This window comes from Pelobates fuscus, chromosome 1, assembly GCF_036172605.1.
Source record: "Pelobates fuscus isolate aPelFus1 chromosome 1, aPelFus1.pri, whole genome shotgun sequence".
NCBI lineage: Eukaryota > Metazoa > Chordata > Amphibia > Anura > Pelobatidae > Pelobates > Pelobates fuscus.
This window is the reverse complement of record NC_086317.1, coordinates 37,566,816-37,588,829: the sequence shown is the minus strand read 5'-3', so window position 1 is coordinate 37,588,829 and position 22,014 is coordinate 37,566,816. Positions and strand designations below refer to the sequence as shown.

The window sequence follows — 22,014 nt, the reverse complement described above, 5'->3', positions numbered from 1 at the left end:
TTTTATTTAAAGATTCAATAAAACTTACATATCTTACACTACTGTCCTGGAGCGAGGCTGGGTCATTTTTTTCTCCCTTATTGGGAGTCAGACTGCTAGCAGATTTCATAAACTGGCTGGGATACCAGTGATGTCACCAAAGTGCAGTTTTACAAAGAACAATAACGTGTATGGCACTTTGCTGGGGCAGTATCAGATTAATTAAGGTTATTCATGGGCCTGAGAACAGAAATGGGTTTAGAAAGTTTCTCTTTATCTGCACACAGAGGGAGCTTCTTTGAATGTGCGTTCCAGAGCCGGACGAGCATGTCAAATCGCTCAGTCCTATTGCCGTTACACTGAGCCTGAGACACTAACAAACATTCACCAACAGCAGCATAATGACTACACATTTCATGATGAAAACATACGTCCTTCAGTAAAACTATCCATTCGGTTCACTTGTTTAAATAACCTTCAAAAGACGGACAGCCAAGCGTAGACCCAGACGCAGATTCCTGGAACAACTTCCTTTGGTCATGGCAGCATTATGAAAATATTGTGAGTAGATCTAGGTTCTGATTAGCCTTATGTCAGGACACATTAATCAGATATGACCAAAAATACTTTTATAGAATGTGTACAGCATGAAAAACATTCTAAGAACTGAAGCAGCAGATCGCACGGCAACCTGATCTTTTTCATCAGAGAACCCCGGGCAAAAGTAAGCGTTGTTAACCTCCAGTATTATCTACTGCATTCCATGTTTTAAAAAATAAAATGTGCACAATTAAATTGCTCTGCCCTTTCCATTGTTTCCTGATATCCTATAGTTGTCGCAAATTTTGGAAACGGCAGCAGCAAGATTGCACTTTATAACCGGATACACTGGGTCCACATGACTAATAACCAGGAATATCACACAAGCAGAGTATAACCTTTTCAGCATCGATAGTTCTATAGATAAACAGTGGATTAAGAACATGCATCAACCAACCCACAACACATACAGCCAACAGCTTCACTCTTTATACGGAACCCAAATTCCAAGTTACATATCAACCCCTTGTTATATCTCACCCAATACCCCCCTCCGACACACACGACGATTGGAAGCCCAAGTACAGGCACCTGAAAACTCTGCACACAAAAACCCACAGCAACACGCCCCCTGCTCAGCACCCAGCAGGTCAAACCCACCACAAACAACAACAAGGACACCTACACCAGGACGCCCAAAAGGGCAAGGGGTCAAGCCCTCTAAACAACATGTGCACCCTAACAAAGGCTAACCTGTACGGAATTTCACTGTAATGTGTACAATAGGCGCAACATAGCTACAAGAAAACGAACAAATGTACTTTTTGATGCCTCCCTTCCTTTCTGTACCCCATCCCTTGTTTCACAAAAGCGAAATAAATAAAGAATTCAAAAAAATAAAGAAATAAAAAATAAAGCAACATTCAATCAAAAGCAGAACATAAATAAAACACAAGTCTAAAACTGGTGTTACGTGGCTCGGTCAGATTACCAGTGAGAAGAGGGCCAAACACTCTATAAAGTTATTTTTGAAACAAGGCATACTTTAAAACACCAATTCCAATTGTGGATGACAACTCGGATGTTTCCTGATATATAGGCTTTTTTATTGTTTCATATATATTTTGTGTGATCCTGCCAGGGAACGCAGATAAATGAACAGCAAACCTTTACAGATTTACACAGATTAAACGAGGTAGGGATGTAAAGAAACACATAACCAGAAAATAAAGGATCCAATCTAGAGGTAGAACATCAGCTCTTTAAAAGAAGAATTTATATACTTTTCTTGAACCGCTCAAGCAGTGAATAGGTTTGGTTACCGAAGGTTGTGCTGGTGGGTTTTGAGCATTTAAGTTCTTAAGCATTTAGTTTTTTGTTTTTTTAATAAAATAAGCCGCAATTACCCATAAACCAAATCTTTCGGGCCCTGACTTTAAACCTGCAGTGTTTTTGTTCTAAATGACTGCAGTCTTATTTGTTTTATGCAGCAGAAAGGGGATACTCAAGCTAAACTCTCAGAAACCCACAGGGCTATATTTATGAGATGTAGGTGTAAAGTGAACACCCGGAGTCACTTCCTGTTTTGCTCACTGCAGAAGCTGCACATGTTGGGAATGTTGCAGCAAATGCATGAAATACAAACAAGTTTTTTTATTTTATTTTTTTTTCATAATTTCCTACATAATTAAATGTATATTGCTTTTAAAAACGTTTCAATGCATTATTTATAGAAGAAGAAAAAAAAAACATTACAAAAACTAAAGAAAAGACAAATTGCACTACGGTGTGTTCCTTTAATCCATAGAAGAAGATCTTTATACAACTGTGTGTGGCTACTAACCTGGTCTTATTAATTCACTGAAAAGAGGAAGAAGAAAGCATGGATCATACAGATCATCTAAATCCTTTATGCTGGGGTCTTCAAATACATGTTCCTTCTCAGCCTGTAATAGAATACGTATGTCAGGAGGCTTGAGGTTTAGAATGGTTAACACAAATACATGTATCACTTTGGCTGATCTTTCAGCGTATATCAGCTCTGTCATTCTTATCTCAGCAGGTTATTTATTAAATAATTATTTAGCTCCTATTGCCTATCAATTCCATACAACACAAACAACTGTTCTTCATTTTCTTCCTGTCAATAAGAAAGCTGTATAGGTGTCAAGAGGATCATGGAGACCCTAAGACCAGGAATAGTCAACTTTCGGCACTCCAGATGTTTTGGACTACATCTCCCATAATGCTCTTACACCCATAATGCTGGCAAAGGATCATGGGAGGTGTAGTCCAAAACATCTGGAGTGCCGAAGGTTGCCCATGCCTGCCCTAGACCCTGAAAACATCCAATAGGTTTCCACAGGAAATGTGGCAACAAGCAAGTAATACGGACCTCGGAAACGAGTTTCCTGTGCTGCGGAAAATTCATAAGCGTTTTCATCATCTTCTCTCGATCCAGCAGACCCAGAATCTCTTCCATGCTCGGCTGCTGCCACAAGGACTTCCCCAGGCTCTTACGTGTCCTGTGATGTTCCACAGCAGCTGGACCCCATAACAACAACCTGGAAAGATAGGAGCAAAGAATATTACTAGCTATGTGGGACCATAATCATTCAGACCTGTTTGGTATTAAATGTGGCACAAAGAGTGGGTTTAGTTAAAGAGTGAAAAAAAGTAATGAGTGTTTGTATAATTTGATTAGCTAATTTTGTTGCCTGAAAATTACTTTTAAATTTGGTCGGTAAGAGCAGAGGTAACATCACTGCTTTAAACCACGAAACCCATGTTTGAATCGTGGTCAGACCACTTCACTGGTAAATGCTCTTGGGCAAGACACCAAATAGATGCTCATAGATCGTAAGCTTCTTTGAGCAGGGCCTCCTGAATATTCCCATTCCATAATTGTAAAGCGCAGCGGAATATGCTAGTATATAAACGCTAATAAGAATTCCTGCAGAACTTGTGATTAATCAGAGGAACTTATTCTGCTGACTCCACTTTCCGAACTTTGCTCATCATGATATAAATCCTACCTATTACTACACCCCAACTATTTCACAGTTTACATCATTTCACCCAATCATTCTAAAGACATTTTCACCTGAATGAGCCATTCCCACTCAGAACAGCTGCCGAGACGCAGACACTGCTAGTGTTTGTTTGACAAATGTAAAATATTACTACTACGGGGTTAAAAATTTGAAGTCGAACGCTACTAGCCAGGTCTTAAAAGTGGCGAATGGAAATCTGGATCCCTGATTACTAACAAGGTAAATTCAGAAATATCCCGCTTTTCACGGATTGTTTACCTGAACTCAGTGAGACTCAGATTATTCCTTTCGTAGCACTGTAAAAGGAGAAGTATTTTTTGATCTGGAGAGAGAAAAAACAAACATATTACATTTCAGTAATGGAATGTTTATAATCGCGCATTAATCTGATTTAAGTAAAATGTCAAGTACTGCAGTACAATGGGAGTCTATAAAATAGGGTTTTTTTCGTTTTGTTTTTTGCAACAACGCAGAATTTGCTGCTAATTAGCCAGACAAATGTGGACATTACTTAGATTTTCTTGATACCTGCAAATAATTTGAAAATCAAGCCATGTTTATGATCCACGCGCAATTAATCTACAGAGAGAAAACGACAAGTAGAGATGGAAAGCAGCACACCTTTAAGAGAACACTCCAAGCACCATAACTACTGCAGCCCATTGTAGCAATCATTGTGCCCAAGCACCTATCCAGAGTAAGCAGTCACACGACCGGACATATATAGCTAGTGTTTGGGCAGATTTATTGGAAAAACATTCAACGTTTCGGCTCCCACAGGAGTTATTATCATGATAAACGCACCGGGGAGAGCTGAAACGTTGTTTGGTTTTCTAATAAATGTGCCTAAACACCATCTATATGTAGCCAGTCCAACTGACTTCATGACTATTGAAATGTTTGGAATTGTCCACCCTGTTCTGGAGGTGCTACAGATGGAAAAAAAAAAAATGTTTCTTCAGTTTTTCTGATAACTGTTTATTGGCCTGTCTGTTGCACAGTTAGAAAAAGAATCCCAGGATTTTGCCTCCTGTGTGTTTTCGCCTTGCTTCCTCATGGTCCATAATGCCAGCTGAAGTGGTTTGCACAATGTATCCTGTCCACTTCATCTCAATCAAGTGGTCTGGGTGCAGCAGCCCTGTTTTAAGCCTTCAATGGAAAACAGCAACCAAACTGACGTGATGGGAGGAGATTGTTTTGCCATTTCTCCAAATCCTTCAGCTGGACACCAAATCTGGGGCTGATGACGCCACACTTGTTAAGTCTGCCTGTAAGATTTACAACTATTTTTCCGGCTCTATGGTCATCAATAATTTCAAACTCTCCAATGTAACCATGCTTCATCATCACTGTTAAGAATCGCACAATCACTTTTGAGAACAGTCTGATGAGGACCTGGCGCTTGCCACGTTTTTCTGCATTGTTAAGGCTTTTAAGGGCATCTGCAAGAACGTTCATGCGCACCATGGTGCCGGGTCTGCAGTATGGCGGAAAGAGGGCAGATGGAAATTTTATGCACACTGAATCACAACTTACCTGAAGCTCTCAGCCAATGAGCTGGCACAGCATGGTTTTTAAACAGTTTGACTACTTACTATAGAGGGTGGTCAGGGCACTCCGGACACCATAGCCACAATGGGCTGTAGAGGTTATGCTGCTTGTAGTGCACCTTTAAAAAATTAACTAAACAACTATGCTAGCAATAAAGGGCATAGATGTGTATAGGAAATCGAGGTGACTCCCCATTTAGTACTTTTGTTCTAGAATTTCTATACATTGGCCAAATGACTTTTCCTATTCAGAAATTCAAGCCCTGGTTTGAGGCCGTTACCTGTGCTGCTCAGAGTGGCTCCATAGGCTCCTAGTAACACAGCAAAGTGATTACCATCACAGACTGAAGGACACCTCTTGACGATAGTCCTCAGAATATCCACTAGCAATTCTAAAAAAGGATAAAGGGAAAAGAAGTTAAACACTTAGAATTTTTTTTTATTGCATTTATTGCAGTTATTGGCTAGTGTGGAACAGGTGTGCACTGCCTCCTGCACATTCTTGCAAATGGTAGAGTACTAAATGTACAGTTTTCACACACATACACTGTGCTATGTCTTATACCGCTTTCAGCAAGAAATAGGTGCATCCAGCAGGTAAAAACCCACACTGCTCCTAAACAGCCACTACATCACCATGGGCCACTTAGAGTGCTAGGGGGGGAAGTTCGCAAACCGGGAGAGACCTGAGAATCAAGCGTGTCACAAGCTGCCATGTTATCGGTGTGTGTGTGTGTGTGTGTGTGTGTCAAATTTGGCTCAATGTTGTATTTCTAATACATTGTACCTTATACTTTTTGTCTGATGTTTTTTTCATTTCTAATGGAGTCAAGTTCATATGGACGTCTATAATGCTTTGTTAACACTTTACATTTTTGATGCAGAGATTGGATTTTTAAATTTTTGATGGAGAGAGAAAAATCACACACACACACACAAAAAAATAAACAGGAAAATTAAAATATAAAAAAAATACCCCGCGTCCTGCTGTGCACATCCTCCTCCTCTTTGGATCTCAGCAGAGTTGGCAAAAATAAGGAATGCTGAGTTATCATCATGTGTATCACTGGCAAAGGCACTAAATCCTTTGTGGATGGGCCATCTGCACCGTACCACTGTTTGATCCCTGCGTTAAGAATATCCAGAAATGTGCAGTCTTTGTAACGGTATCTGTGTGCAAAAGCAGGAGGGGATATAAATTACTATTTGAAAAGTGAGAGAAGTGGAGAAGTCCACAAGTGAATGTTCCTGTAGGTTACTCCACTCCTAGAACGTCGGCTATGATTTTCTATTTTTTACATAACCTTATTGCCTGCATGTCTATTGCACTCCTGAAATAAAATTAACATGCTCAAAAAAAGTATCTATCACTTTAAATATGCTATTGGAGTTATTCACTAATATGTGGACTGATAGAAATTCAATATCTAACGTTAGACCAAAATTGACAAACTGGAAAGATTCAAGTCAGCTACAACGTTTTCAGCTTGGCTATTTTAAGTAAAAAAAAATTAAATCAACTTTGAAATCCCAACAATTCGCACATTAATCAATAACCCTGTAAGCAAATCTGAATCTTTGATGAAGCAAATCAAAGTGTATTCCCCATAGAATGATAATTTTTTTTTTTAATAAACAGAAAATTTTGTCTAACTTACTTGAGTCCAGCTTTCAATAGCCCATTCCATTCATCACGTACATCAACCTTGACAAAGGGCTGCAAAACACACAAAAAACAAACAGAAGAAAGGTCAGTGTAAGCTAACATTTATTGAAGAACAGAAATAAAACATTGATCATCTGAGATGCTTCCTATTTTAACTTTTCTCTAGAGCAAATTGCTGGTACTACTGGAGCATCTCTCTAATTTGACTAGATCAGCGAGGCCAAATATGTGAATACAACGTCTCCCGTCTGTATGAAACATCCATAGTTGCTATTCTATTATATCTCTGTAATCTATTTGAAGGGTGGGCAATGGGCATCAGTGGCATAAATCCTTTGTAGATTAAATTCCTAATGCATTGGAATTCCATCATGCCCTGTATTTGAAGATAACAGAGAATCGTGGGAGATGTAGTCCCTAGAACCTGAAATGCCATCAATATTATCTAACAATGATGTGGAAAGTGAACTATAAACGTTCAGCAAAACCTAGCTTGTTCAAGAAAAGTTCTGCTTGCCACTGAGCTAATTTATGGCTTAGTTACACCAGCTGTTCAGGGTCAGATTGCACAGAGGTCTGGAAACTAATACCAAACAAGGACACACACAAATCTCTATATACAATGTTCAAAGCTTTGTAAATAAGGCTTTCCTGCTTGGTTTTATAAAAAAATAGTGTTGCATTAAAGCTGCTCTTACAAGGAGATCCATAAACTGGGAAGCCATGGCGGTCTCCACCTCTGGCGCATTTCCTTTCATATCCTTGTCGGCGCTGTATGTGACCGTCAGACACTTCATGCAAGCAGCCAGCAGAGCTCTCTTCCAAGAAGAGATCGGGGTCACAGAACTTGTGGCGGCTTGTGAGACAGATTCAGCCAAAACCCATCTGCAGGAAACAGATCAAACAAAATAAGGAGATTTTAACTCTGGCTTCAAATAATATTTTTGTCTGAGATTTTGCTGCTTTTAATTCCAATACCTTCTCTTAAGAAATGGGGTTGTACCTCATTATTTTAGCAAAAGAAAACAAAACAGCCTGCATTATAAGGCAGTGTTATTATGTTAAAATGTAACCTTCTAGTTAATGATGGCAAGCCTCCTGTGGGCGGGACATACATTTACACAATGTAAGCATACATTGCACAAGCTAAACTAGCAAATTTGTCGATTAAATTATGTTCAAGTGGAGTAAGTCACAAAAAACAAACAAGTAATTTCTGGGATAGGTTCAGCTGGACAGGATAAGGTTTTTCACTTCCTGTGTGGCAATTTGACAAAACTTAGTTTTTTCTCTCTCACAAAACCATGAGAAATTTGAGCATGCGCAATAAGCAAAGAATGTTATTTCACCAGGAACTGGAATACTCAGAATGCAACAGCAAGCAGCATCACAACAAATAACAAAACAACTTTCATAGAAGGCTAAAATTCTAAACAAATTTAGAAACATAAATTCCAATTTAATACATAAATATCAGACATCGGGTAGAATGCTCAAACAGCAGGTGGAGCTATTTCAAGTCTACAGTTTATGCCGGCTCTCTTTCATATCTGTCGGATTATTCCACACTCAGTTTCATGACATTCTGTTACAGAATCCTGTGTTTATGTTACTCTGTATCTAATCCCTGTTATAGGGCTTGTTTCATTTCATTATTTGAAGTTTAACCCTGTGGTTCTGCTTGAAACATTGCAACTTCCAGAGGTATTTGCACTTTTTGTGCTGGCAGTGTAATGAACCTAATGAAAATGATTGAATATATATATATTTGATTTGTTCCAATATATAATTTATTTTATTTTTTTTTATATCTCAAAATATGTTGGAGTAACACTTTAGAGTTAATTTCGGCAACAAACATAAATGGAGAATGAAAGCATACTTTTCCTGATTCCAAGATTGCTGCAAAATATCAGGGAGTTGGTCCATAAGTATCTTTAACTGGTCGGGTTCAGACACTTTAACAAGCTTGGAAAGCACAACAGCGTTTTGGGAGTTCTCCGTTTTTTCTGAGCTTAGCGAGACCTTCACCAGCCTGTTCCAGAAGACATCTTTCAAAATGTGTAGAACTGCAGAGGACACTGCGGGGAGAAAAAAAAAAAAAAGAAGAAGCAATTACAAAATAACAAATAAGAACAAGTGTGAGATAACCCTGTGTCATATGAAAACAGACAAATAGCCTATAAACACACCATGTTCGAAGAATACATTCTACACATAGGCTTGTAGCATATACTGGCACAGAACAACCTGGATGGATTTGCATACGTAAAAGCAGAAGAAAAACATTATCATGGTGGCGGTAGAAGGAAAGGGTTTTTGGTGCCAATAGATCCCAGGATTTTGACACACCACATCGAAACAGTATGACAAAAGCCAGAAGGACTGGACCTAAAGTCTCCTTGCAATATATCAAATACAATATGCTTTCATATGTTCAATAACCAAAACCAATGGACAAATCGCACTCTGAATAAAACACATTTTAACACTCCAGCAGCAAAATAAAAATTATTTCAATTATACAATAGTTAACTTTAGCAATGCCCACGTTTAAAATAATCTTCAGAACAATCAGCCTTAAATACATATAACACTTACCGTTAGACGGCCGTGTAAATTTGAAGTCTTCGCTGTATTTCAGATATTCCCCGATCAGCGGCAAACAGGACTCCATATTTTTTCTCAAAATCTTCCCTGTCCTAGGATTTAGCAACCACATTTCAAACTGCAAAAGGTGTGTCCTGCTGTGCTGAATGAGCAGAGCTGCAATGCGGAGACAAGTCTCCGTCATCTGTTTGAGACAATGGTCCAATACATTGACCCCCAAAACGTAAGAAAGTGTTGGTTCACTTTGAAGAGCCTCGTAGAGGACAGTTTCAATCTCCCCAGCTGCAGATGTTGACAACAGTCGACTCACTCCTCTCACGTGTTCTATGGAGGTGGCCAGATCTGCTTGCTGCTGGTTCCTCTGGCGACACTCATTGATAAGCTGGACCAATACGGTTCCATATTTGCTCAACTGCTCTTCGTCTTTGCTAGCGAGAAGGAATTCCTTGGGGAGCTTCAGAATAGCCAGGGAGATGTCATTCAGTTGGACTGTTTCCATGTAAGGAGCAAAGTTCTGAAGGGCTTCCAACTGAGGAGATATCTTGTTTGAGATCTTACTGACCAACCCAAGTTCTTTTAAGACACTTTGAGAGACAGCATCAAAATATTTAGATGCCAAATGAAGTATATTGTTTTCTTGAAGTAGAAGGGCACTGTATTTCAGCAATTGTATCACACCTTGATTTAAGTTAGAGGAAAGCAGTTTAACAGTGACAGGGTTTAAATTATGTGCTGGGGTAGACTGGCGTTCCACAGCCAAGAACCAATGTTCCAAAGTGGGATGTCGGAAAAGAACAGTCAGCACATCACAAAGGATCTAGAACATAGAAAATATGTAATTGGTAAAAGTTGATTAACAACTTTGAGACTCTAAGCTATCATCTAGGTTCTATAATTAGATAAAGACATATCCTAAACTTTATTGGTGACGAGAAGACCGCTTTTATGTACCAACAGGTCCTTCAGTGTGCAATATGGAAATTAGCCTACATTAATATCCTGTGAAAATGGTATTGAGACTGATACCTATAGCTATATGATTATTGATTAAAGGGATACTATAGTGCCAGGAATACAAAGGTCTTCCCATCAGAACAGAAAAGGTTACAATAGCAATTACACAATAGGTTAAACCTAACAATGGTGGCATGTATTAAGAAAACATTTTTATTTTATTTTTTAAATCTAATATACTAAGCCATATTACCATATTATCCTGAGATGCCAGCTCACTTATTGCAAAACTATCAACGAAGAGCTCAGATTCATTTTTCAACTCTTCCGCTGTTTGTGATTGGCTGGCTTTTGTGAACTCATAGCTACGCAATAGATCAAGTATAAGGTCAAAGAAGAGTCTGACCAGATTGGCTCCAGAAGATTTCTTAAACTGGAAAACAAGAACACGATCAGGCATGCGTTTAGAACCTTCTGAACCAGTCCCATAACAGATCATTGATCACAGGAGAATGCCCAACTCCTGCATTCTAAGATTCAAAGAAATGAATACAACAAATTGCAGTGGGACTCTCTAATAACCTGTATCTGCAAATTCGAATTCAGAAACAGCGCACATATACAAATATATTTTTAAATTCTACAAGGCTACCTAAAATCACATCGGCAAACAAATATGGGGATTCTGTTCCATCGTACGACCATATTGGGTTAAGCCCACCACTACTTCACAGCACCTAAACAAGCTAGTGCTAAATAAGCCTATAAGTGTTTTATAATAATATGTTGTAAGAACATTGTGAATATATAGAATGCAAAATAGATGTGATTAATGTAGTAATAAAATACAGTGTCAAAACTAAACAATTAAAGTGATAGTGCTTTAATGTATATACTTACAATGCTTATATTATATATCGGCTCTATGAAAACTATAATTAAAGTGACATCACTATACAAAACCTCCCCAAATATATACCTATGGTTACATCCAAAGGGGTCTCTAAATCAGTAATGTACATGCAAAGTACATTGTCTAATATGTTATCACTGCCTATTATTATTGGATTACACTGCTTTAATAGTTACTTTTCCTCTGCGTAGGTAAATCGGTCTTTAACATACTTGCTGTATCAATAAAGATCTTTTTCACACAAAGGGGTCTCTAAAGCTTTTGCTCATTTAGCACTATGGTACCACTTCTGCAAAATGCATGTTTCGGGTGTGCCCCCAATTCCTTTTTGTCTTTACTATGCAGATAGGAATCCAACATGTCTGCCCTAAACACACAGCAGATAAGTGACATTAGATAATTATTCCAAGCGAAAATAATGTGTCCGTATGTAAGAAGGAGTAAGGAACCTTGCTAAAGTCGTCCACGGTAGATTTTAGGCAAAGCAAAGTATGCTTCACAGCTAGTGGCAGCTCCTCAAGGGTAACTAGCGAGGCCGCGTCTTTTAACATCTCCTCTGTGTGACCCTCCGAAGGGCCACTCGCTACAAACGTCTTCTTCAGCAGCGAGGAATAAGAAGCCTCATCAAACAGATGGATCTCCTTTGCAGAGTCATCAAGCCCATCAAACTGCAATAGTGTTGAAAACATTAAGATTTTAGAATGTAAATTACCCGTTTTTTTTTAAAATAATATTTTGACATGATTTACAGAGAGAAGCTGTCATCTAAGTTTGACAACTTGGAAAAGGGACTTAATCGGTATCCCTGAAACAGTGAAACAAAGTGCACGAATTCCAGTGCTACAAGAAAGGCTACCAACGGATCATTTGTCATATGATTGTGACAAAACTCCTCATTAAAGGAGCCCATAGACTTCCCCACCCCCACCTTGCCTCCTCAAAATCCAGGCCAGTAAAAACACTTCTAAACTTTGCCCAGGGTATAATTTACTCCTTCTATTCTTTGTATTGATAGTAACTCAAATACTAATGATGACCCAATCTGGTGAAAAGAATGACAATGTCATTTAGATTAGTAATAAGGTCAAAAAACATCCAACGCAAAAAGGCCTCCTCCAGAAAAAAAAAAACCACTGTAAGGCTACACTATAATCAATTCTGAAAGCTATGGATAGGTCACTGCATATCAGGCCCATGAGCAGATTCTGGACCGTTTCAAGTGACAAAGCAACTTTGAAACTATTCTAGCACTACACACTAATATACACCTCACTTACAAGAGCTTCTTTGTTTGTTGTAGGTATCCAGAGGGCGTAATATTCATGAAACTGCCCAAGCAAAATACACTTTGAAGCGATTGTACCAAGGGTCTTTAATTCTTTATCATAAGACTGGATCAGTAGGCAGAGGGCGAGAGGGTCCCTCTGGCTGTGAAGAATATCAGTCAGAACGGATACGAGGTATCGAAGAGCCCAATCTGAGGAACAAAACACAAGCAGAAACACAAGGGATAAACCAGAGGTAGATTCCCATTGGCCATCATGGGAAATTAAGTTATCAAACATGTACATGTGAAAAGTAAAAAAAAAAAAGAAAAACCCAATATAAAAAAATAATTTTAAATATGAAGGCGTCTTTTCACCTTCATGCAGCTCAGTTTTTTTTTTAATTCAACACATAAAAATCCTATGAGGTGTACATTATTTAATATAAATCAAATTGAAAACTCATGGAGCTGAATGGGTCCTAGATATTTCAGGTGAATGTGATCATCGCAAGATTAGACTGGAAATGGCTGCACCTGGGCTGTAAGTTAACAGCAACTAAATCTCTTCCACTTTAAGAAGAAAATATTGTACAAGTAAAACAATTGTATCAATATATACAGTGTAAAATAGTCAATACTACAGTGCTTTATTTTTTTTCTTCAAAATTCTCAAATGGTATATATAGTTTTTTTTTTTCATGCCAGACATGGGATGTGAATTCTATTAAACCCTAATAATTATCCCAAACCATGCGCACATATAGCGCTACTGAAGGATACTCGCGTATGCACAGTCAAAGTCGGCATCGCTTCTACATCCATACAGAAATATAAAGGAGGCAAGTATGTTTCTAACTTCCCTCCACAGCACTATTTATCCCGGTAAACAAATTTAACAGCATTTACAGGGAGCGAGGCAACAAGGAAGTGTCACTTTCAGAAAACGGACAGTCCTACTTTTTTAAAACTATATAGAGCTTTGATAAATGCCAAACAGATTCCTAATTGGGATTGCGTTGCAATATGTCTTCTGCCACGGCCATGTGTCTAGCAAAGCTAGTTACAAAATATCTGTTTCTGAGTGGGATGAACACATATGGTGGACAGAATATTGGTGCAGAATGTTGAATAAATCAGTGGAGTACACACGAATAATTAACTATAAATAGCTTGAAGTCATGGAGAACTTGAAAGGAAACCATGGAGAAGGCTAATGAGGTGTATAAAAAAGATAAAACACAAAAAATATACCCGAACTGTCACAAGACATACCATTCCCGCCCTCCTCATTGCCAAGCAGTCTATTGCGAGCTTCCAAAGCCACTGGGACAACAGCACTAAACGGAAACGTCAGAAGAATCAGGTCTTCATCCAGAGCCACCCCAATTTGTTCATCTAGTCCTTCACTCGTCTCGACTAGGACGTCCACCATGTCCAGAACATCTGACACAGGGAGAAAGGTGCATGGTGATTAAAACATTAAACTTTTTTTGCACATAGAATAATCATTAAAACAACCTATTCGAAGTGACAGGTGATCCGCAATTTTGATTTTTTAAATATGAAACACTAATTCCTGCAAATCGCGAAATTACAAAAGGTATTTCCCTACAGTGTGAATTGAAAGTGAATGTTATATTTAACCCCTTAAGGACCAAACTTCTGGAATAAAAGGGAATCATGACATGTCACACACGTCATGTGTCCTTAAGGGGTTAAGGCGAAAATATCTGAGCTGCGGCATAGCTGACTGAATTTTTCCGGTTCGGCTATCTTGGCCTGAAATGTGAAATTTACTTTGAAATAACCTTGAATTCTCACATTATCAGATAACCCTATTACAGTTTGTGATAGGTATGCTGACTGTGTCCTATAACTGCAGAATGAGTATTACGGACTGACAGAATGCTGACAGAGAGGGTTATGTAGTGTATGATCCCTGCAGAAGGAGTATTAGGGACTGACTGCGTTTTGGTTACACAGTGTCCGATTTGTGCTTTTCACGTATCAGGGACCCACCGTCAATGTGTGAGATTGGTATACTGGCAGTTTCTGAATCCTGTTTGTTGATGCTGCTCTGCAGTATGCTGGCCTCTTGGACGTGATCAGACACTTTGTCGGCATACTGGTAAGGCTTGATCACCAGTTTACTTAAAATCTAAAAACAAAATGAAGCAATCAGATTAAATACAAGAAATAAATAAAGCTATTTGCTGGAGCAAATGGGATGGATCTTATTAGAGAACACTCACTTGGACACAGAGATATCGTGCACATAATATGCACACACAACTCTAGATACATAAAAGTATGTAAGATACACACAGTGATGAACAGACATCCCTTACTAGTTTACCATAGGTACCCACTCTGCAATATCAAGTATACATATCTGTGCCACTATGGAGAGAGATTTTATTTAAGCCTGTAATATTCCTTATGGCAGTTATGGCAATATTTTGACATACTCTGATTAAAGGGGCAGTCTAAGCACCATAACTACTAAAGTCTGCTGTAGTTATTATACTGCTAATAATGAGATGATACATATATAGAAAAGGGAAATAATAAAAAATAAATCGATGCTGCTAATGTGGACGTGTAAATTCTATATTAGCAATACATTGGACAGGTGTCCATGGCATGATTTGTGTCAAACCTCTCAAACAATTTGACACGGATGTGCCAGTAGACTGCTAGTGCTATAACCAATACAATAGGCAGTTGTGGTTTTGGTGCTTAGACTGCCACTTAGACTAGCTGTGATGTGTCCATCGGGATTCCATTTCGACATGTAAGTTCATCAGCCCCCCCCCAAATAATTTTTCTTAGTGATTTAACCCCTTTACTAAAACATGATGGTGTATGCTAAGCATGACTTTAAAACAAAACGTGTGAAAGACCACGAAATACTCACTATTTTAACCAAGGTTCATGATAAAACGGTTTGATGAAAAAAGTCAACATGCTCTTAGTTAAAAAGTATAGGGAATGTACTTTATTACAAAATGTATAAGTTTGTGAGCGGTAGAAGTGAAAATCTCATCATGCCAATTTTTTTTTTGTTTTAAAACCATAATTCAATCCTTGCAATATTTATTTCACAAGCTCTAAAAAAAAAAAGCTGCAAATTACTTATAAAGCCTGCAAGTAAGGGAGCACACAATACCTGTTCTAAAAACTGGATCACAGTTTCCTTGGAGTCTTCTTCTACTTTATCGAGATGTACCAGCCAAAGATCCAGCTCTTTCCAGGTATAATCAAACACTCCACTGTCACGGAGTACCTAGAAAGGTTTAATGAATACCATGATGACCATACGCTTCATTCACATGAACACGGAGGGCAGTTTTTTTTTCATTTCAACAGGTCTAACAATGAGACGCATTATGTGATGTCAAGTTAAACCCTTAGGACCAATAAAGGTCAACTATGGCACTGCAGTTTAAGGACAACTTAATCTCCCAGAATGCACAGCTAACTCCATTGTCAAAAACTGACACCTCTGCCCTCCGGGTCTCTCTCTTAAATGACAAGATACTTGATGATGCTTACTATTACCCCCTAAGGACTGATGTCTCTATTTGTCATAATCTGGTCTTTAATGATGTTATTAATGACAATATTCCAGTACTTTATGTACCATATTGTGGTGTCAGTAAAGAGCATCACTGGGGTCAAAACAGCTCCAAATGGAATTCGGATTGATCGATCCGCATACGGACTGACTCTTAAAGCAGAATGTTTGGGGGGGGGGGGGTATATTAATAAAGCAGACAAAACTTTGGAGAAATGCAAAATCACTGATAACCCTGACTCACAAGCTTTGAAATGAGGCTGCACAGAATGCTATAGGATGTATTGTGAGAGTGATCTCTCTCCAGTCTTCCACAGTTTAGTAAATGTTTCAAGTATTAAATTTATATTATAACACTATTCAAATTAAAGGAACACTAAAGTGTTAGGAATACAAAGTAGTATTCCTAATACTATAGAAACCCTCTGCTCCCCCCCACCCCACACAATGTAATGGGTTAAAAAAAACCTTAACAGATTCCAGCGCCTATGTACCACGGTATTTTGTCACGCCCCTCCTCCACCGATGGAGGGTGAGCACCATGCGGGCATTAGACCTTCCCCATAGGAAAGCATTAATGCTTTTTTCAACACGCCGGATGTCCTCGTGTAAAGAGTGAGGACGTCAAGCATTGTTTCAGGATCAAACTCTGTGAAACTACAGTAAGCGCCTCTGGTAGACAGCCACAAGAGGCAGACTTAACACTGCTAAGTAAACATTGCAGGGTTAAGGGAACAGAGACACTGCACCCAGACCACTTCAAGGAGATGAAAGTTGTCTGGGTACCTATATAGTGTCCCTTTAATATCAATATCTGCATACATACAGCTTTGGGTCTGTGACTGTGAATACAATACACAAACAGGAGTATGTCAGCTGAAAAAGGCTTGTATGTTGAACTATCACTGTCTTGATGTTGTCTAAATAGAAACATGTGAATAATACCACAATAATACTACAATCAAACATTCACCTTTATGATCAGTAGTCTCGTAGAATTTTTAAGCTGTGGTTTGTTACACGCTACAAACATTTTCAGAAGCAGATAGAACACAGACTTCTCCCCAGAAATGTCCGGCACATTCTGAAGCAAGAAAAATGAATTCCATGTAAAAAGAAAAGCGAAATCAGGGAATATTAGCGATTTTATTTAAATATATTAATTATCAATAATATCAAGGAACACCTATCTGAGGATGAGTGACCTATAAGCGGACATTTATAGAAGGAAAACAACAGACATTAACAAACCTGAAATTTGAACCAAGAAAACTTGTTAGCTGGAAGTTCAAGGGCCACTTGGAGAATATGTTGTTGGAGGACTGGAGGCACCTCTTCCCTAATACCGCTCTCATTTACAATACCTGGAAATTATTGAACAAAATAGATAAATAAAATAAAAAACAAAAAACATAAAAGGGCACAAATACATTTTGTGAGATATTGTATACCTACTTCCAATGTTGAATTTCTAATGTCAGGTATAGACTACAACTAGTCACAATATATATATATACACATACATACACACAAAAATGAAAACAACTCAAACGTGGAGTTCCCCACTACCCACAAGTATGCATCTTTCATAGCCCGTGACATCACAACAAATTAATGCAGCTGATTAATATAGCTGAAACTGCTTCATTAAGCTAAAGTTGTTTTGATAATATAGTGTCTCTTTAATAACGGACAAGACCGGTGATGGGTAAAGCTTCAGAATTGGGTTTATACACGGCAAATTGTAGTGTATGGATACGTCATCCCTTTCACAAGGGTTGCCGCATATCTGAGTAAAATAATAATAATAATAATTAAAAAATTAAAAAATGCAAAAAAAAGGGGGGGGGGGGGGGGGGAATGTTCCAGTCGTGATTCAGATTTTTTAAATCATGCAATGAGATGTAACCCGGGTGCCTGACTTTTCCCAATGTTAAACGATAAGTCCCAAAAGATAAACAATAGTACGCACAAACATGGTTAACATCAAATAAGTCACAGAGAAAAACAGAAATATGAAAAAAGTGCACTTTTATAAGTAAAAAAAAAAAATATGAGGGCTGCCATGTACTTATAGTCTACATATATATTTTTTAATAATAAAAGTGCACTTCTTTTTTTCATATTTCCATTTTTATCTGTGACTTATTTGAGGATTACCCATGTTTGTGCGGACTATTGTTTATCTTTAGGGATTCCAAAAAGCTGCCTGACAAAATGGCATAGATTGTCATCATTGTAGAGTTAAAATATAAACCTTTAAGACACTGTATGCACAATACAAATAATAGTTTTTTGCTTTTTGCAATTGAATAATTTTAAATTAAGAATTGTGGGGGCATCATTCAAACAAGACAGCATGGACTTAAAGGGACACTATAGTCACCCAGACCACTTCAGCTCAATGAAGTGGTCTGGGTTCACGGACCCTCAGGTTTTAACCCTTCAGATGTAAACATAGCAGTTTCAGGGAAACTACTATGTTTACATTAGGGGTTAATCCAGCCACTAGTGGCTGTCTTCCGGAGGGGGACCCTGAGGGTGGGGGCTTTGTTTTCCTGACACTATAGTGATCCTTTAAAATTAAATAAAAAATTGCAAATCAGTGCCATTTAACAAAACAGTGTGGAGCAGCCCAGAGCAGATGATCCACACAGAAAAATGAATTCAGTATGTTTTGTAAGGGAAGAAATAGGTGTGTTGAGGTATGGAAGGTGTATTCAAAGACAAAAAGTCAAGGCTAGAAGGAAAAAAATAGAATCAGCAACTATAAAAAGAAAAGAATGGCTGCCGGGGAAGTTGAAATGGTATGTTCTCCACAGGTTCTAGATATTAACGAACATTTAAATAGAACCATTAACCACGAATACTACACCTTTAAGAAGTTTGCCGAAATCAAAATTGCTCTGTGTCACCAGGTGTGGGACCACTCTCTGATACAGACATAGGACCTGCAGCAGTGTCGCTTTGAGCAGAATGGTCTGGGCATCATCGGAACCTGTAACGAAAGAACAGAATAAAGACTGTCCCACATTACAAAACATGACGACTGCAAAGGGAGGGACTGCTAACAAAATGCAATGATTAGTTTAACAAGAGAGGCAGGCGGAGAAAAAACAGAATATGAGGCACAAAGAGAGGTAGGGGGACAACCACAAAAAAATAAAAATAAAAACAGGATCACATAGGCAGAGTTAGGAAATTAATGATAGTCAACAGTGCTTCCACACGTCCAGTGGAAAGGGTTAGAGGAATTGGAAAGGAGTAGAGACTCTTGGATTTTGCAACAATAAAATCATTAGTCACTTTGTTCTGAGCTATTCCAACAGGGTACTGATTGCTTATTTTTATGATAACACATCATGTTTATTAAAAAGGAGTAGCTTTCAACCTGGAGTGCCCCTTTAAAGATGTAGATCCCATTTCAGTTTGGTCCCGGCACACACTGCATTGGAGCAGGAGAAACAAACATTGGTTCTGTTTGTCTTCCTCTCTTTATCACACCTGACAGGAGCAATGGGCAAAGCTTAGAACCATGACGGACGGGGATAGTGTCTCTCTGTTCCAGGCTAGAGCAAGATACAACAATGTGGACTCCCAACATTTTATTTTTCAGATCGCGCAAATATGGGGAATAAGTAAACGTAATCATAAAAATACTGGAAATGAATGATTCCCCTGTAAGACCTAAATGGCTTAAAGATATTAACAGCACAATTAAGAGTTAAGAGGCCTGATGAAAGCTTATTGTTCGAAACAAAGTAAACATGGCAGCCTAGTTTACCAACACTGTTACTGTCCCAATATGTATCCGTTTCTCACCGTATTGTTCTCCTGTAACTCCGGAAATGTCTTGGTACGTTAGGTTTGTTTCACCAACGGCGGGCACATCCGTTTCCTTCTTGTTACCAATTTCAGTGCCATCACGCTTTAATAGTGACTGCCAGGCTGCCACAATGGTATTCATGTCTGGTAAGAGCTGTGAGCAAATCCAGTTCCATAAATCAGTGAATTGCACCAAAATATTGGTTTCAGTGTGCAAGTTGATGTACATACATGTGGTTATTAACGAAATATATGCAAATTATAAACTACAAGTTACTGAGCTGCTAAAATGGACAATTATTCCAATTCTGCTTTTTTTATTTGAATGTGCAATTCCCTGGTCATTCCTAGTTTAGTGAATAAATCTGATTGTATTTTTTGCAGGTTTCACAACTATCGAATTGTGCAGATTGGTTTAATCCAGGAAATGTACCAACTCCCTACCAAGACTCTCATGTGCACATTATACTGTAAAATAAATCATATTAATAATAAAAAAAAACAACATCGAGCTCAGCTTTCTGTGAAAACTTAGTAAATATCACTAATATTCAGTTCCACAGAAATAGATTTTTGGAGATTTTGGTATACTAACGGTTATACAAAAAAAAAAGGCTACTAATCCTACTACGGAAGCAATCTCCATGGTAACCACGGAGATGGTCCTACGGATTGCTCCTTAGAAGGACTCTTTACATAAAACACAGAATTCTAAGAGACTGTGCAGCTACAGTGAGCTCTTGTTGGTGCTATGTGCCCTTACCTTACTGAGAGCCTCTCTGTATTTCTGGGCAAATTCAGACATTGCAGCAGGCGTGTAGATTTCAGACTTTTGCCAGACATCTTCACTTAGACAATGATTAATGTTCTGTTCGGCTCGTTTCAGAATGGAGCACAAGAGGGACAGCGTGGTATACCTCACTATCTTGTTTGGCAGCTACAACAGTGGAAAAATGATGCATACATTATTCTTTACACTACCAAAGGAGATTTGTATCAGCTATCTATCTTCCAACTGCAGTGAGAGGGCGCACAAGCTGACAACATGTAACTTCTGACTTCACTTATTTACCAGAGTATAGCCACAGGACTTCTACTCTCATTACATGAGGCATGTGCATACGCAATTAATATTTACATTACACATATCTTGGTTTAATGAGATTTCAAATATGATTGTAGAACGTGGTTCATATAAAATGTTCCTGAAAAATTAAAGGCACGCTATAGCTAGCAAAACAACTTTTCTTCGTTTAAGCTAGATAGATCATGTCCCCGCAGTCTCACTACTCAATACTCTGCCATTTAGGAGCTAAATTATTTTGTTTATCCATTGGCCACCTATTGCATTCAAAGAAGAGAGTTGTTCTGAGAGTTGTTAGCCACCAACATCCTGGGGAGACGGGAGAACTTGGGATTCCTGCTCTAAGGTGCCGGTGTTCCTGATGCAAGTAATGAGTTTAATTGCTAGTTTAAATTGTGAAGTTCTTTGCTTAAGTTTGAATCGTTAACTTCTTTATGGAAGTGTGCCACGGATGCTACTTGCGAAGTTCAATTTGTACATTCCTGATTCTGCTCCCCCAAAGAGAACGATAAGCTAATAAAAAAAAACCTTCACAAATGGCCTTATGAGTCAATCAGTCGGAAGAAAAGAAACAAAACACATCAGCAGAGACATCCGTTATCAAATATAAAGAAATAAACTCATTAAGAAACATCCCCATGGTTTAGCAGCAAAGAATTCTTTGAGACTCCAGCCTAGGGGAGATGGAGATTTAGACATGGAAGATCTGACCGTGTAATGGGATAGAGTTTAGCAGATTGCAAAATACAAGTCTGAGATTGAGATTAAAATAAGTCATCAATCCTGGCAAAGCATCAGGGGAAATGTAGTTCATACCATCTGTAGTGCTGAAAGTTGCCTACCCCTGTATTAGGGTGACAATGTATGGTTGGACTATATGGGGTGCAATTCAATCAATCGTCCAATATTATGTTAATTCTACCCCTCCCCAGTAGTTGTTGGCAACCTCCCACATTTCTAACAAACTGAGCACTTTTTTTGGAGTATTTTGGAGCA

At 38.4% G+C, this 22,014-nt stretch overlaps 2 protein-coding genes across 2 annotated transcripts in view; both read right to left on the bottom strand.

Annotated features, from left to right (window-relative positions):
- Window positions 1-22,014, bottom strand: part of URB1 (URB1 ribosome biogenesis homolog) — a 46,507-nt gene that overhangs the window by 11,133 nt on the left and 13,360 nt on the right. The window contains exons 11-30 of the mRNA XM_063447861.1: window positions 20,698-20,871; window positions 19,932-20,088; window positions 18,985-19,107; window positions 17,361-17,473; window positions 17,083-17,193; window positions 15,702-15,818; window positions 14,552-14,690; window positions 13,805-13,975; window positions 12,543-12,742; window positions 11,715-11,933; window positions 10,606-10,785; window positions 9,390-10,215; window positions 8,671-8,869; window positions 7,487-7,673; window positions 6,781-6,839; window positions 6,099-6,292; window positions 5,404-5,514; window positions 3,831-3,894; window positions 2,915-3,083; window positions 2,363-2,465 (exon numbers count right to left, since the gene is read on the bottom strand). Of these exons, the coding sequence (XP_063303931.1) occupies window positions 2,363-2,465; window positions 2,915-3,083; window positions 3,831-3,894; window positions 5,404-5,514; window positions 6,099-6,292; window positions 6,781-6,839; window positions 7,487-7,673; window positions 8,671-8,869; window positions 9,390-10,215; window positions 10,606-10,785; window positions 11,715-11,933; window positions 12,543-12,742; window positions 13,805-13,975; window positions 14,552-14,690; window positions 15,702-15,818; window positions 17,083-17,193; window positions 17,361-17,473; window positions 18,985-19,107; window positions 19,932-20,088; window positions 20,698-20,871 (3,616 nt within the window). The remainder of the gene's footprint in view (window positions 1-2,362; window positions 2,466-2,914; window positions 3,084-3,830; window positions 3,895-5,403; window positions 5,515-6,098; window positions 6,293-6,780; window positions 6,840-7,486; window positions 7,674-8,670; window positions 8,870-9,389; window positions 10,216-10,605; window positions 10,786-11,714; window positions 11,934-12,542; window positions 12,743-13,804; window positions 13,976-14,551; window positions 14,691-15,701; window positions 15,819-17,082; window positions 17,194-17,360; window positions 17,474-18,984; window positions 19,108-19,931; window positions 20,089-20,697; window positions 20,872-22,014) is intronic.
- Window positions 4,535-5,065, bottom strand: LOC134586930 (small ribosomal subunit protein uS8-like). The gene is made up of 2 exons (XM_063442886.1): window positions 4,742-5,065; window positions 4,535-4,668 (listed from the first exon to the last, which is right to left on the bottom strand). Exons 1-2 carry the CDS (start codon window positions 5,037-5,039, stop codon window positions 4,574-4,576), a joined length of 393 nt encoding a protein of 130 aa, XP_063298956.1. The 5' UTR covers window positions 5,040-5,065; the 3' UTR covers window positions 4,535-4,573.